Source organism: Etheostoma cragini, chromosome 10 (assembly GCF_013103735.1).
Source record: "Etheostoma cragini isolate CJK2018 chromosome 10, CSU_Ecrag_1.0, whole genome shotgun sequence".
NCBI lineage: Eukaryota > Metazoa > Chordata > Actinopteri > Perciformes > Percidae > Etheostoma > Etheostoma cragini.
The window spans coordinates 19,421,757-19,438,625 of record NC_048416.1 but is presented as its reverse complement, the minus strand read 5'-3'; the positions used below and the strand labels follow the sequence as shown (position 1 = coordinate 19,438,625).

Sequence of the window (16,869 nt, the reverse complement as noted above, 5' to 3'; positions counted from 1 at the left end):
TACATAATTAGATTTACACACAGACGCAAAAGCACAAACATAAATGCATGCAAATGTGACGCAAACACTGTACAACAGGTCTATAATATGATCTATGCAATGTCAAAAAATACTATTGCCTGTCACCGCTCCCCAAAATCCCAAAGTGACATCTTTAAACATCTTGTCTTTGTCAGATCAAAACCCAAATATGTTTACGAAAAAAACACATAAAAACACATCCAACTGATAGAAGCAGCAAACCATTACATTTAAAAAAAAATTTTTTATTGCAGTTCCTTCACTTAATTTAAAATATAATATAATATAATAAATAATAAAAAAAAATATATATATATATATATATATATATATACACATACTGTATATACATACACTCCCAAACTTTTACCTAAGAAACAAAGGGGTTGATTAGTGTAAAAACACACTGACTTAGTTCATTCATCCATTTATTAGTTAGTGTGCCAAACACACTAAGGAAAAGGAAGGAAGTGCATGAATAAATTAAATCACTAAATATTTATACATAACAATAATTGGTATACATCTACAATTTAAATCCATTCATTATTCATAATTCATATGTGTGGATGTTATTTTCTCTTGCGTTTAACTATGCATGTTGAGTTATGTTTTTCTTTCCCGTCTTGGCCCTGCATCTGTTCTACTTTACATTACTTTATCGACCTAAATACATCGTACTTTCCTGTTTTAGTTGTTTGCTTTATATTGTATCCATTCTCTCCATTTCTGAAATTTCACATAAACGAAAATTGACACATAAATGAAATTGACACATAAATTGACTGCACACTTGCTCCTAGACTCCTATGGTAACAGTGACACATTTTTTACATTTCTGTTGCCTCTCCCTTTTACATTGTCCCTGCTGGTCTCAAAACACAGTCAGTATATTTGCTAATATCAGGGATTAATGTCCCGCCGTTAAAAGAAGCCATTTAGGTAAATTTCACATTTACACAGTGAAGCTTCCACATGGTTACAAATTGCTCAAGCTACAGTAGATCATTCATCACTGTAAAAATGAAAGGGGAATGGCTCCTGCACTATGTAAAAGCACTTTGAGTAGTTGTTGAGACTAGAAAAGCGCTATATAAGAACAGTCCATTTGCATCCATTACATTACATTTAACATAGACTGTATAACATAACGTAGAGTGTAAGAGTCCTCCCTCACTCCTCCCTCTTCTAAAATCGTCACATCTGCTGCGCTCACTAGGATGGCTGCGCTCGTAATGGCAAACTAATGTTTTCTCGATGTAACAGAGCAGGTAGCAATCACATGATCACATGTTAATTCATTTTTGTCATTTATTTAATTTGGATGTAGTTTGTCCAGACTGGATATTTGCAAATGTCTGATGTTTTTGTAAATGTAAATATGTTTTGTATTTCTGCTGTTTTCTCTTTTGCATCCCCCTCTCTCTATCTCTTCTGCTTGTCTCATATGCTTTTGTGCTCCTGCAGTTATTTAAGGAGGAGCTGACCCAAGTAAAGGAGGGCATGAAACACATCAATGATCTGGCCCACCAGCTTGCTATCTCCGATGTCCATTTGTCGATGGAGAACGCCCGCACCCTGGAGCATCTCAACAGCAGATGGAAAGTGCTTCAGGTAAAATTCACTGCTGGGTCTGAGTTGTCTGTTTGACATTGTCAGAAGCGGCTTTTCCGGCAGTCAAATTCAAGGGAGACATTACAGAGTGATTTCATGTGTAATGTTTCTCCTAATTAAATAGCACCTACACTCAAGGCCTCCGACTGCTTTGCAGTAAGTTTTTGTTATATCTCTTTGAGCTTGTGAAGGACAATCTTTCTTTATCAATTCCCTTAAATTCTGATTCGGTCAAAGGGAGATCAGATAATGTTTTTAAGCTAGATGCACTCACATTAAACTGAACCAAGGAACTAAGTGAAATACTGCAAGGGAAATATCAACTGTCCAGTTAGGCAAGTAGCACCAATCTGAACATTACAGACTTCCCCCTAGCTTTAAGATCCACATCAAGGGGCGCCACAGTGGCCTAGGGGTAAAGGCAATGAGTGCAATATCCCAGGTTTAAGTCTGGATGGGAAATCTCTCTGTCCTCTCATTTTCTGTCATCTCCTCACTGTCAGTTATTAAAGGGGCATACACTGCGCCCCAAAACACTCTCACACTCTCACACCAGTGTGAAAGTTACACCTGCAGCTCCCTAACAACAAATCATGTATATTTAACTGTTTTGAATGAAGGCAATACAAAAAGTATTGTTTTCTTATTAGATAAAAGACAGAGCATTACATTAAAAAAAAACTGCCAGGACTTGAAACCATGGACGTTGCAATTAAATGTTCAATTATATGAAATATCATGACAACAGCCCCCTTTTACTTTTCCAATAAATCTAGGGCAGCCCTTTATTTCCATTCTTCTCACTTAAATTCAAATTAATAAACAGACTATTGCCTACGTTGTGTAATCCATCACATTGAAAGAAAATGGGTAAAAGACGAAAGGAAAAATGAATAGAAGCGATTCCATCCAAATTCCTAAAACAAGCATTGTTTGCAATATGGTCAGTTGTTGCAGTATTTGCAGGAAAACGTATTTAGCCATATGGTCTGTTAATGTAAGGCAAGGCAGGTAAAAGTACAGCTGACGAGTGGGGGAGGTCATCTGAACTGCTAAAACTATTGAAAAAATGTTGAAATATATATATTTAGATCAACTTCTATCCACATGATATCCCAACAGCCTAAACACACCAGTCTCAGTATGGATCTGTTTTCTAACAGCTGTTGTTTTTCAGCAGCATTTCATTACCTGCTCCAAGGAGGGTTAGGTCTGTTTGTTTGATTATTTGTCAGCAGATATATGGAAAAACTATTACTGCCAATTTTAATGAAACTTGGTGGAAGGGTGTAGCAGGGGTAAAGGAAGAACCCATAGAGCTTCGGAGCGGATCTGACTCACAGGGTGGGTGCATACAATTTCTCTACACGTTTACAATGCAAGATGGGACATTTCGCCTTCCCATACATCTGCACGATGAGTTGAGCTCACAATTTTTTTATGAACACACTTAAAGGCTGACTAGAAAACATTTACATGGCATTCATTAATTATAGAGTATAGCTATTGGTCGTAATATTTAACGTTTAAGATGTAGTAGAGTTGTTGTACAGATCAGGTCTTTGGTATTTTTATGCATCATGAATAATAAATTAAAGTTAGAAATACAGCAGAATGAAATGAATCAAGATTTGAATCCATGCACTTACATGAATGGAGCAATTCTTCAATGAATCCTAGGCATGTACTCTTAAAGCATTTTAGAGATGTTGAGGAGAAAGTGCATTATTCATTGTACTGGACTGGCCTTCCACTTGACGTTTAGCTGAATGTATGGATGCATTATCCAATGTGCATTACCATTACTCTGCAGTGTGCAACTTGCAAGCTAATCCTGCTAACAACAACATCCTCTCAAGTGAGAACACCCTGTTACCATGAGATAACATTCATGACACCTTCTCCCCAGCCGACTGTTCGAGGCCTCTTTATTAGGTTTTAATTGCCACTCTCTGTCGTCTGAACTGGATTTTAACATCCCGTCAACATTTCTTAGAAATTACTTTCCAGTAAGTGCTTTGCACATTCGCTGCTCCCTTACTCTTTCCACTGTAGCCCTGAAATAACCCAGAGTAAAGCAGTTCGTGAGGAGAAAAGAACAGAACAAATCAGTATAGAGTAGCTGTGGGTTTGATTGGTATGCCAGTGTTTTCTCTGCTTTGAGTAAAGCAAATATCCTTCAACTTAAGCCTTTGTCCGCTCCAAGTGAAACTATTAGACTGTTTGCAGCAACTAATCACAGCTAGACAGTTGCATGCCTGATTTTACATCCATCCATTTTATTGGATGGATTTCCATGACATTTTGAACAAACATTCATGGTCCTGTTGAGATGAATAGTGATGACTTTGGTGATCCCCTGACGTTTTCGTTAGCACCATCATCAGGTCACAATTTAAATGTGTTCAACAAATATCTTGGAAAACAAAAGCATTAGATCTTAGGAAAAATATTTTGATCTCTTTGTGAAGTTTAACAGCAGCTGCTTTCCAAAGTTGTGGTTTGATTGACATCTGACACGTGTAATTTCTTGTTGGTAAAACATAGTTGAGATGTCTGTATTCCAACTGCTAAAACACTATACTTAAACTATTAGAATGCAGTATGGATTTTTATGGATTGGGACTCAGCTTGTGTCTTGTTAAAAGGCACTTCTCCTGTAGAAGTTTCTCATATTTATTTCTAGCTGTGTTGATTCATTTTAGGATACTTGTTTGACCAAACACATCAAGTTCAATAATGACTGACATGCATGCTGTGTGTGGGATGGAGCTTGCATACAAATAGGAGCATCTGTCTTTTTTTGTACACATCAGTAGCATATCTTCCTTCTGTTTCTACAAATTGTTGCAGCTATCTCATGTATTTTAGGGAAGGATTGTCGGGCGGCAAACTACAGAATTGAGCCTCATTTTGCTCCCTATTGATGTCCCTTTGCTTTGGAGGTAAAAAGAGTCTTCATGAAAAAGTCCTTCAACACCCTAATTTCTGCTAAATCTTTGATGCACTGTGCGCTAGAGTTGGTTGTGTGTCCTCTGGTCTTTGATTCAGGAAGTAAGCCTCTAATCCCCCTGATGATGAACACATTTAAAAAGGATTTTAGTATCATAGTCACCAGCAGATATTCATCATCCTAGATCTTGGATTGTTGGAGTTTCTGTAACATCAGTAGAGCCAAAGTAACATACGAAGAGACAGATGTTGCAAATGATTCTGAGAGAAAATACCTTCTTTGAGCTGCTATCTCTACTCATCACATTAATTAGTTTCAAGGCATTAAGATGCACTGACCTGCTATATTTCACTGAGAAAGCAAGCATAAAAGAGGAACCTTTCTCTTTGTCTCCCTCTCTGTGTCCTATTTCTCTCTTAAATATAATAAGAAATGCTAAATCCAAGCAACATCCTGTGCCCTGTTGATTTTTGGCTGTTTCGACGCCAGTGAAAATCTATTTCCATATCTGAATTTCTAATATTTGTTGATCATGGATAAATCAGTCATTTGTCTTCCTTATGGCAGCCCAAATTGTCTGTTCAACAAATAGATTGAACAACACAGCACAGTTGGCAGTAACATCTCCACGGCACATTGACAATGCTCTATATTAGTCCCAACCAATTTAAATCACGTTCTGGATTATATTGTTTTATTTTCTGGCGAGGGAGCAATGAAGTGTGTATGCTAAATGCCACCCTAATATATCTAGATTTACACATTACAACTCATGGCCTGAGTCATGGTCTAAAGGCTCCTAACAATTCTCTTCTTCCTCTTACTCTCTTTATCTGTCTCTACCTCACCACGAGTGGATTTTCCTCCCATTGTTTTAACGCACATTTCAAACATCCAGCTGACAATTGACTCATGTGCCAAATCCAATACATTCCAAATAAAGCAGGATTAGGAAGACTAAATCCCATTTAGTGGGGAAACATACAGTAACTGATGTGCGATGCTTTTACAAACTTAATTTTGTCAACTCTGTCTCCGTGGTTATTGAAGCAATACATGAGGCTTTAGTATGAGGGCATAACCAAAACAAATGTACAGTACATGAGTTTCTCTTTGATCCCCACAGAATGTGCAGTTTACATTAATGTCTTTTTTGAGATACTGTAAATGGTGATTGGTTGGGTTAAACCTATGAAGCATTTTAAAAGAAATCTCTTTGACTTTATTAGTGAGAAACAACATCTGCAGGACAAAGCCAGACCTTGTCCCAACATATGTCTCTTACAAAACTGGGCAAGTGTGATAACGAGGAGGGTGTACTAATGGTGTCATGTTGAAAAAGTATTATTATAAGAATTATTTTGCTAATATTCTTACAGCGTGGAGAGAAGCTACTTTTACCAACATCAGTATCAAGTACATTACCTAGAACAGGGAGATTACCATCAACCCTAAAACCTCTAAAAAGTGAAATAAAACCTGTGGGGATAGCATCGAAAACAATCAAAATCTCCCTAGGAGTAACAGGGATAAAATACTGAATAAGAATAAAGTTGATAAACTCTTGATTGACTGACCAACAAAATATTGTTATTAAACCATTATTTAAATTGATCTATTTTTGAATAAAACATATTTATTGGTCCTTTATATAAAATCTGTGGGGACAAAAATTATGTTTGAAGATTAAAAACCAGGCCAATAACATTTGTTTATGAAAAGTAGCAAGTTTGAGGGGGATTTTGTCAATATTATAAATACAGATCAAAATAAAGTTAAGACTACCTAACAAAGAAAAGATGTAATGGGGAATAAAGTTCCACAGAGAAGTTGGACACCAGGAGCCTGTTTCAGGAAGGAGATTTCACAAACTCTGAGTCTCACCCTGAAAACTGAGTTTTCAGTTCCAGAACAGCTGATCGGAGTTTTTCAATCAACTCAGACTAAGTTCACTCAGAGATAAGCGCGTGCACCACCACTTTAAAAAAGGCAGCCTGAATGGAGCCATGATACTACAATTCACCATGACAACAAACACAGAAAAAATCTGTTGGCGTACTTTACTCCTCTGGAACTGACAATAAGTGATGTTAGTGACATGAGGCTGGATAAGTTTATGTCTCATGGAGTGTGAAGAACAATGATACCGCTCAAAAAGGTTATCTGGAAATGAAAATACATCTAGTCAGGGACTCAATATCATCTCCTAACGCATATTTAACTTCCTGTAATACAGCTTCTTCGTCAACGGGTTTGTTGACAAATGGACACGTTCGAGAAAACAACTTTTTATAGTCTGCTTAACAGAGTTATTAAACCAACCCTGTTTTTTTTTTTATTCATGCAGATGACAAAACTGCACCAAAATGCGGCTGATACAGACTGAATGAACGAGGAAATTAAACAGCACTGTGTCAGAGGACTGAGAGAAACTCAAGGTTTATGGACCTTTTTCACATCAGACATTTTGACTTGTCATAGTAGGAGAAGGACAGCTGAAATTGATAACCTTAACAATGGATCAATTCCATCAAGTGTCCCAGTAAGCTATTTCAGTGTGTCAGCATGCACAAGACCAGGGCCTCTCCTGAGTGGATTGCATCCATCATCATTGGTTTTGAACACACCTGTGCCTTTCCTACTAAGATATGTCAACATGTCTGATGTGAAAAAGGTCTATTGAAGAAAACATGCTCCCAGCCAGGTTAGGTTCACGGACTCAGTTACCATAGTAACTGACTCTGAGGTTAAGTAACCTCTCCTTCTAAAATGGGCTGGAGATTGATTTATTACTCTTTCTGAAACAGAAAACACAGTTTTCCTCATCTTAGGGTTGACAAAGTCAGAGTTTTCACTAAACCTCCTTTCTGAAACAGAAATTATTGCCTGAACCAATTGATTTTAAATGTATAATTTGAGGTAGTAAAGTTCAAAAAGTTAAGGCCACCTTTACAGTACTACTTCATAAGTCATCATTCATAACAGATTTTCTTACATAATGAGTGTGTTGTTTTTTCGAACAAAGTCAAAGAGAAGTTTGTCTATAGCTTTACAAGTGTGGGTATCAACACTAAGTGAAAATGCAGTGTATGTATGCATATCCCTTCAGCCTTTGAAAGTAAAACATTGCCTCTTACTAATAGATCTCTTTAAAGCCATTGCTTTTATTTTATTTTTGTTTTTTCAATAATAGGATTATAAAAATAAAATAAAATGAATTGAACATCTCTGGAATTCATTCTTATCTATAGTAAATATGTTATCAAATTCTTTACTGCAATGTTGGCGACTAAGTCTGCATTACAATCTTTTATAGGTAACAGTTTACATTTATTTAGATTCAAACGAAGACCAGAAGCCCTAGAAAACAATTCTATAAAACTAATAGCTAGAGGAACTTCCCCTTTTCTCTCATTTCATCATCTGGCCATTTTATTCACACTGACATTGCAAACCAGGAACTGTTTTCCTCGTTTCAACAAATATGTTATTTGGTAATCACTGTCTATTTCCTACCTGCAGCTCTTCAAAGGCTTTTCAAAGTCCTTTAAGAGGGGCAGCAGAGGAAAAAGACATAATTTATGTTCCATAGATAACTAATAAAGGAGTAACAGGTGGTCTGTGTGCATGCATTTCTTACTTTTGGGGATTTGTGGCAGAGAGGAATGAACAGCATGATTCCCTTTGATTTATCTCTGCATGTGTGTGTGTGTCCGTGTCCGTCCTTAGGCTTCCATAGAGGAACGGCTGAAGCAGCTCCAGGATGCACATCGAGACTTTGGCCCCGGATCACAGCACTTCCTTTCCAGTAAGAGTTCTTTACCGCTATTTGTTGTCATACCAATCTGTGCCATGCTGTGCCAAGGCATCGTCTCAGAGTATGGGGTGATAAACAGAAGGTTAGATGTATTGCAGTTATAATAAGGCTGTACAACACTGCCTGTGTGTGTCTATGTGTGTGTTTTGTGTGTATTTGGGTTAGAGGTGGAGCTGGCAGGCTTTGTTTGTCTGTCTTCATCAGTTCCAGCACACTGTTGCGATAAACATCCCCGGTGATGCTCATCAGATCCGCCACTGCTCTAATTTGAGCAGAGATACATATTTGTGGATTCTGTCTCTTCTTGTACCTGCTGCTCTTCAAAGGCTACAGAGAAGTAGCAGGAGGCCTGCAAAAAACGTGATTTACTTTACCTAATTTAACTGATATGTGTTGCTGGGCTCTTTTGGATGTTATATACATATGGAGCTCTCCACGGCTTGCATAAATGGAGAGCCAGGAACCACTTGGCTCAGCATGGCTGAATCTTTGAAATCCATGCTGTAGATTTGTGCTATAGCTTTCTTACTTCTATCTGTGCATGTGTTTGGTCCTTTTTGTCTTATGCCTGTCTCTCTGTCAATGCCTCTTGTTTGTTTGTATGTTTGTCTCTGTCTGTCTCTGTGTGTCTTGTTTGTTAGCTGCAGACATCGTTCTTGCTGTTGTGTTTTTGTTGTGTCTCCCTCATTCCTGTATTTCCTCTCTTTGTTTTGGTGTGAAAACATTTGATCACAAGGAAAGATTGGGGAAAAGGTGCACTGTGCCTTCTTTGGTATGTGTACTGTACTTTTCTGTATATTGTCATCTAGACCAATGTTTTGCACTTTTGCTTATTTGCTTAAATAAAAATTTGATTGCAAAAATGTGTTGCAGGGCTCTCTGTGTGAGTGCTTCTGACATGTTGTGTGCTTGTGTGCCTCCAATGTCCTCACCAAACCCCATCCAGTTTTACTGCTGTCACGCTGGCTCAGAGAGCCTACATTGGGGCTTATATCACACTACCCAAGTGCCAGCTCAGCCCACTGCACCCTGCAGGAATGTCTGTCTGTCTGTGTGTGTTTGTGTGTGTGTGTGTGTGTGTGTGTGTGTGTACGCGTGCACGTTTTTATGCACCATGGAATGTAACTGAGTACCTACAATTTTCAGGAACTTTTGCCCTACTTAAGTATTTCCATTCCATGCTTTGCTTCACTTCAGTGGGAAATATTGTACTTTTTACCACACCTTACATTTATGTAACAGCTGTGATTAATAATAAATTTTCAAATTAAGAGTTACATTTTAAAATGGAATAAGCTGGTAAAATACAATACAATGTTAAAGATTATACCAGTGGCTCCTAAACTTGATTGTTTATTACTCCTTACAAAAAATATGGTCTATTTAAACCCTATTTATGGTGGCCAGGAAGTGCAAAACAACATTACAAAGCTTTGTAGTGTTGTTTTTGCACTTCCCCGCCACCGTACATATTTCATATGTCAGATATCTGTGAGGACATCTGAAACATTGTTACATTTAAATAACAGTTTGAGGCACAGAGAGGCAAAACTTTCATCAAAGAAAAGTAAAGAAAATGATACAAATTGATGTCACAGAACATTGTTTTCTTCTTTATTAACCCATTAATCATCTCACGACCCCTTAGATTTATTTGTTAGAGGGGGCCCAACCAATAGATTGGGAATACCTGTACTTATTTACAGAACTGTATGGAAACTAGTTCACCTTGAACAGCTTAAACAATAAAATGCTATTTACGCACTATTGACAATCTAATAATATATATCAGTCAAATCAGACATTTTTCTGCATAATGAATATATTTGATACTTTATGTAAATTTTTCTGATAATACTTATCTGACCTACATACATCTTTACCTAGATTTACCTAAGCTGGATGTTGAATGCAGAGCTGACTTGTACTTGTAGTAGAATATGTTCAATTTGTGGCATTTGTTCTTAAGTAAAGAATATGAATAGTTCTTCCTAATCTAGATTTGGGAGTCTATTTTGTCTTTGTGTATGTGAGTATGCCGAGCAACAACATTCAAGTCCGCTTTGTGCTGTGTTGTGATATGAAAATGTACAATGACATGGTGTGTGTATGGTTGCGTGTATGCCTCTGTGTCAGTGTGTCAGTGCGTATTCTCTGCCTCTTGCTTCTTCCAGTGCAGTCTGTTCTGTTTGATCCTCAGCTGAACCCCCTGTGGTTCAGTTTGGAGGCTGGTTTAAACGCTACAGTCACCCTGTCTTCTGCCTCCACTATTGTATTAGGCCGTGCCAAACAAACCAACACAATAGACATGTCTCTTTGGCTTTGCTGCGCCTGTTGTACACCAGAGTAGCTCTGTTAGGAAGGTCTAAATGGACTCGCTGTCTGGACACGCTGTGCACAATGGCTTTTCATGCATGACATGCCAATTCTGAAATTGATTTGGCTTCTGTGTGTTTTTTCGCAGGTTCAGTGCAGATACCGTGGGAGCGTGCCATCTCCCCCAACAAAGTGCCCTACTACATCAAGTAAGTGCAACTTCAGGGTCAATTTCTGCGCTCTAGGAGTCTATGTACTTTGGCTGGATTCAGGTTGGGGTATTTTGATATTTGTATGATAAATGCTTTTTACTACTGTATGTCTGTGTAGCACATTTGTGACATTTGTTTCCACTAATGTTAAAGGAACATTCCATCGTTTTTTGAAATAGGGTTATGCGCCATCATCCCCAGATATAGATAAAAGATGTAATGGGGAGTAAAGTTCCACAGAGAAGTTGGACACCAGGAGCCTGTTTCAGGAAGGAGGTTTCACAAACTCTGAGTCTCACCCTGAACACTGAGTTTTCGGTTCCAGAACAGCTGATTTGAGTTTGTTCAATCAACTCAGACTAAGGCTGAATCCCATTTCCCCGTCTTACCCCTACCCCTTGGCCCTTACCCCTACCCCTTGGCCCTTGAAACCAAGGGGTAGGGGTAAGGGGTGAAAACATACCCCTATGAAATGGGACACCACTTGGTGACATCACCATAGAGTACTGATCACAAACTTCCAAGATGCCGTCTCTGTCTGTTGATTGTGTGGGTTTGGACAGTGTGTGTGTTATATATATATATTTATATATTTTATAGTTATTTTAGGTTCACTTTGGTAGTGCAGAAGCAGATGTTCTTATCTGTGTAGTACTTAGGTCTGTTTGCAATACAAATATGTATACACATGCATCATGTGTACATATACATACATATACACCCTGTATACATGGTGTGTTGTATATCTGTTTCAGTTATCACCGTTTTGAATGTCATTGATGTTCACAAAAACATTTTGTTGACAAATATCTGTCTTTATTGGTGATAAATTGAACATAACATGCAAAAAAGTTCACTCACAGATTAGCGCGTGCACCAAAATTATGTCTCAACACATGCATTGTCTTAGTCCGGCAGCACCATCACTAGTTTAGTTTAGCATAGTGAATGGAATCCTTTGGAATCCTTTGTTGCCGGATAGCATGTTGTGAGTAAAAGTGAGCCAACAACAACAAAAGCACATGTAGCACATTGCAGTGAATGTGAATAGCTAATTTCCTGCCTGCAACCCTTTGATGGGTTTGGTTATTTTTTTATTCAGAAAAAAAATTTGAAAGATAGGAATCGATTCAGAGATTTGACAAAAAGCTATCTCAAATTAGACACTTCCTGCCAAACAATTTGAACAATTTTGTCCATTGCCCGAACATTTGTACAGAGGTTCCATTAAAAAAAACAAAAACAAAAACAACTGTGAGTCCTATGTGCTTGAGCACTCATCTGTTTATCTATTTACTTCATCAGTGCTATTTTACCTTTAGAGTGCTGCTGGTTTTATCAATAAAGTGTGTGTGTGTGTGTGTGTGTGTGTGTGTGTTTATGCATAGAGGTGATATCTTTGTGTATGCAGGTTTGTAAATGTGTAAACAAAATTATTTTCTTGATCATGAGCAACAGAACCTTGTGGGTCAAGTTTTAGTCTGCTAGTCAATTCTTTATGGGCTATATTACTGTACCAATAATGGTGGGAGTAGTATCTGAGTAGCACTTTCTTGGGTGCCAATAAATGAGCACTCGCAGAGGTAAAACGATGAAGGCTGCTCTAAAAGGCCCCTTGGTCCTGGCAGACCTTTTGCTTAGGGGTTGTTTCTCATTTATTTTGCTGCATTTGTCGTTTTTTATTGGCTCTTTTTTTCTAAATGTGCCCATAGAGCTAGTATTGGGATAAGAAGGTAGTGTAAATGTAAGTTTTTTTTTATTGTTTTTTTTTATGTGTCTATGAGTTGAGATATCATGTGTCCCTGAGTGAAGCCTTTTAAGTTACAGTCAATTTATCTCCAGCAAAGCAGCAGTGTAACTTTGATGCCTGAACCTGAATCATATTTGACGTATGTGTGCACTTTACAGGCCTGTTATCTCCTATAAACAATGGTCGCCCTATCTTGCCCTCTCATTTTCGTCTTTCTCTCTCACTTACTACCCTTTGATCTCCTTTCTTTTACCGTCTGCCTGACCTACCTGTCTTTGCTTTGCTCGGCTCATTTGTACTCCCATTTCTACCTTGATCTTGTTGGCCTGAAGATGTGCACCCCTGTTTGTGCCTCCTCCACGAATTCTTCTGCTTTTTGTTTTTTGTTTTCTCCTAGCCATCAGGCCCAGACAACGTGCTGGGACCATCCAAAAATGACAGAACTCTATCAAGCACTAGGTGAGTAAGATGATAATTAAAGCACCCTCCAAGTCATGCTCATTGTCGCAGGACAACCCACTGGGCTGCACTAGCAGCACGGCAGAACTGGGTTTTTGCTTTGAAGGCCCAGTCACAAAGCTCATTAATGGCCCTGAATGTCAAACACCTTAGGGACTACATCACTACTGTCATTAACCTATGAGGCCCAACATGCCAGCACTGTTATTGCTTTTTTCTTAGTCCTTAATTAATTTTGATTAAACGACATCATGGGTTTTGCTTCTAATCTGACACAGAGAGCTTTTAAGGGAGATAGGCATGCTGTCGCACACACATGTTCAGCTAGACACACGCATGCGCACACACACATAAAATGTCACTTCTGCAATGGCGTGACAACTAGGAGGAGAGATAGTGTTGTCTAATATCTCTACAGCAGGGTGAAGTGGCACAGCATAGGTTTGTTTTCCTTCATCTTTTCATATACTCAAATCTCTTTTTCCTTCCCTCCATTAGCGGATCTGAACAACATCAAGTTCTCAGCATACAGAACAGCCATGAAGCTGCGTCGAGTTCAGAAGGCTCTGAGATGTACGTACAGTGTGTCATCAATGGTGTTTACTGGCAGCAAGGCTGGGACGGCTTATGAGATATACTGATATCCTGCACCATCCGTAATCCACTATGACACCCTCGCTTCGAGAATGAGATCTAACGATTAGCTGTGACACATTTCTTATTCAGTTTTTGAAGGAGTCATCTCTACATTACTTGGCTTAAAAAGCCAGATATCGAAAGTAGTGTTAAACTCAAGAGCCACTAGAAACCACTCAACCATCGGACTCTTTCCTTGTTTTCACCACAGCCTTGATTGTTGGTTTGTGTGGTAATCAGACCTATTAATTGGACCATTCAATTTACAAAAGTGAAGGCAATTAGTGTTTGCTGCATGGCTGATGCATAAATGTCTGCCCCTTCATGTTCACAGAACTTGTTGTATCCTACACGGGCCAGACCCCAATATTCTAACTATTGCTGATTTTTCCAGTGCTTCCCTTCATGATGTTTCTTTATGTATCACATTCTATGATCTCTTGGTTTTTCACTACCTTAAACTTGGCCTTTCTTTCTCCCTCTTTATGCTCTCACAACACATGCTCTTGTCCATCTTCCATCATCTGCAGTGCTTTAACTCCCACTGACTGTGGCCAATTTCACACCTTTCCTTCCTCACCCCCTTCCCTCACATTCTGAGTTGCTGTAATAAAAACTCAGCATCATCAAACTACTGTGAAGAACCTCTTTCAATGACTCTCTGTCTTTCTTTCTCTAGCCCACTCTCTTATCTTACCCTACTAGTTGATATCAATACAGGATTTAATTGCCAGGCTGCCTTGATAACAGAACTCTCACTCTCTCTCTCTGTCTGCACACTTTGTGAATGATTGAGCAGTGCTGCATAAGAGCCCATCAGAAATACATTTTTTGGTGATTCCCTTAAAACCCTGAGCATGCTCTCGTTATCTCCTCTTTCTGTTTGACGTCATTATCTTGCTATTCAATTATTCAGTACCTGGCTCCAGAGATGGGCCATCAAATGAGTTTAGAAAAGGAACATCAAATTTGTGTCACTGCTCTTGAAACATCTGGTAGGCTAAACGGGTGAATGTGCTATCGCCTTTGCTCTCATATTCTTAGATGAGAATGATGATCCTGCTCTGTGTCTGTGTTTATGTGTTCGAAGGTTAATATGCAGTCATGTGGGTATGGATATAGCTAGTCAGCCCCTGCATGTGTACATGCATGCCTGTGTGCATGATTTTAAACTAATAATCAGTTTATTTGATTTCCAACCGTAGAGAAACATAAAAAAATGTGGTCACATCCAAAAAATACATTATATACACATGGTCAGTGGTGGAATGTAACAAAGTACATTTACTCAATACACTACAGTGCCGTTTTAAATTCCTTTTTTCCTCCAATTTATTTGATAACTTTAGTTACTTTGTGGGTTTTATTAATAAAATATATAAATCCTCTTAAAATTAATATTACTTAAAAGTAGCCCTAAATTAACCAGCTGCAACATTAAAGTGATGAATACGTTCATTTATCAATATTTATATAACTATAATAGTATTTATACGATACACACTACACTTAAGTGAAAGACCTAAATACTTCTTCCTCCACTGCATGTCACAATGAAAGTGTTTTTCCAGGTATCTGTGTTCCTCAATATGTATCTACATGTGTTTTTAGTGGATTTAGTGGCGCTGAGCAGCCTTGGCGAGGTGTTTCGGGAGCAGGATCTGCAGCAGGGGGAGCATGTGATGGACGTGGTGGAGATGATCCATGGCCTGACGGCTCTGTATGAGAGGCTGGAGGAGGAGAGGTCCGTCCTGGTCAACATTCCACTTTGCGTTGACATGTGTCTCAACTGGCTGCTCAACGTCTACGACAGGTAAGCTAGGGTGAGATGTCTTCATGTATTTATTAAAATCTACTTGGGTTGAAATATTTATATATAATTAAGTAAATAAGTAGGCCAAAAATCAAAATAATGAGATAAAGCTGATTGTTAAGCTGTCATCCAAGATGATTATTCTACGGATCACCGACCTGGAGGGCTACGTAAAGGTTAGCTGAGACCATTTTGCAGATCAAAGTATGTTTGTGGGTCTTAGGGTGTTCTCCTGCGAAGTTAAACAAAAAGTTGTATAAAGCCTTTTGTAGGTCTAGATGGTTAAGTTGCCTCAAGTAATGTGAGCATCTGTGACGGGAATAACGGCGTCATAAATAACGGCGGAACATTTTTTTAATAGATCACTCTTCCCCTCTTAATAATGCCGTTACCGTTACTACCGAAAATTGTGGCTCGTTACTATAATTGAAGCTGCTCTTTTCTTCAGACCAACTAGATCTCTGAGCTGAGGGGCAAAAGCTTTTTTTCTTCCTTGGTTGGTGGGAAGTACACGTGACAAGCCCATAAATGCTGACGATTGGCTGAGGTTGAGTAAAATGTAATGGTAAGCAAATCAGAGGTAAAGTTGAGCAAGTATTCATAACGAACAACATAAGCGAGTCAGTCAACGAGAGACAGGTATGGTGTTATGAAATCAAGGGGGGGGGTAACTTTTCCTGCTAAAGATTTCCCACCGTGGTCAGAAAACGGGCACTATGACTCTAGCGTGGCTACTCGCTTCGAAGCTAATCGCTCTCACTCTCTCACTTTTCCCTCTCTTTTAAAATGTATGTGTCTGGAGTTAGAAAGAAGTGAACTCCTCAGACCTCTGCTGGCTGCTCTTCATCTCTGCTTCAGGCTAACAGCACAAGGCTACATTAGATAAGAGGCTCACTTTCTCTTACTCATTCACTTTACATTGAAGAAGAATCCATGGTATACAAAAAAGAAAAGACGAATATTGTGAGGTGACAATGTGAGTGCAATGCTAAATCGGTGACACTCATCTCTGTCTTTTAACGCTCAGATTTAGTCTTAATGCATTATAGCAACAGTTGAGAAGAATTTAATGGCTTCACCTACTCTCCATCAGTGCATTTGTCACATTACAGGCTGACATTGTAAATCTGGACTGTGGAATCTTTCACATTACACCAGGTCACAGTCAACTGTAGTATCGAAAATAATGGAACTAAATAAACATTACATACTGACAATAACTGTGTGTAATCTCATGCCACTACAAACAGTATACACTATATTTAAGTATTCCTCACA

The 16,869-nt window shown here is 38.6% G+C and overlaps 1 protein-coding gene across 3 annotated transcripts in view; it reads left to right on the top strand.

The window, feature by feature from the left end:
- The window catches only part of drp2 (dystrophin related protein 2), a 151,975-nt gene that overhangs the window by 108,888 nt on the left and 26,218 nt on the right, over nt 1–16,869 (top strand). For all 3 annotated transcript variants that reach the window (XM_034884419.1, XM_034884417.1, XM_034884418.1), the window contains 6 exons: nt 1,489–1,635; nt 8,318–8,396; nt 10,870–10,930; nt 13,081–13,142; nt 13,641–13,715; nt 15,390–15,591. In XM_034884419.1, coding sequence (XP_034740310.1) covers nt 1,489–1,635; nt 8,318–8,396; nt 10,870–10,930; nt 13,081–13,142; nt 13,641–13,715; nt 15,390–15,591 — 626 coding nt within the window. The remainder of the gene's footprint in view (nt 1–1,488; nt 1,636–8,317; nt 8,397–10,869; nt 10,931–13,080; nt 13,143–13,640; nt 13,716–15,389; nt 15,592–16,869) is intronic.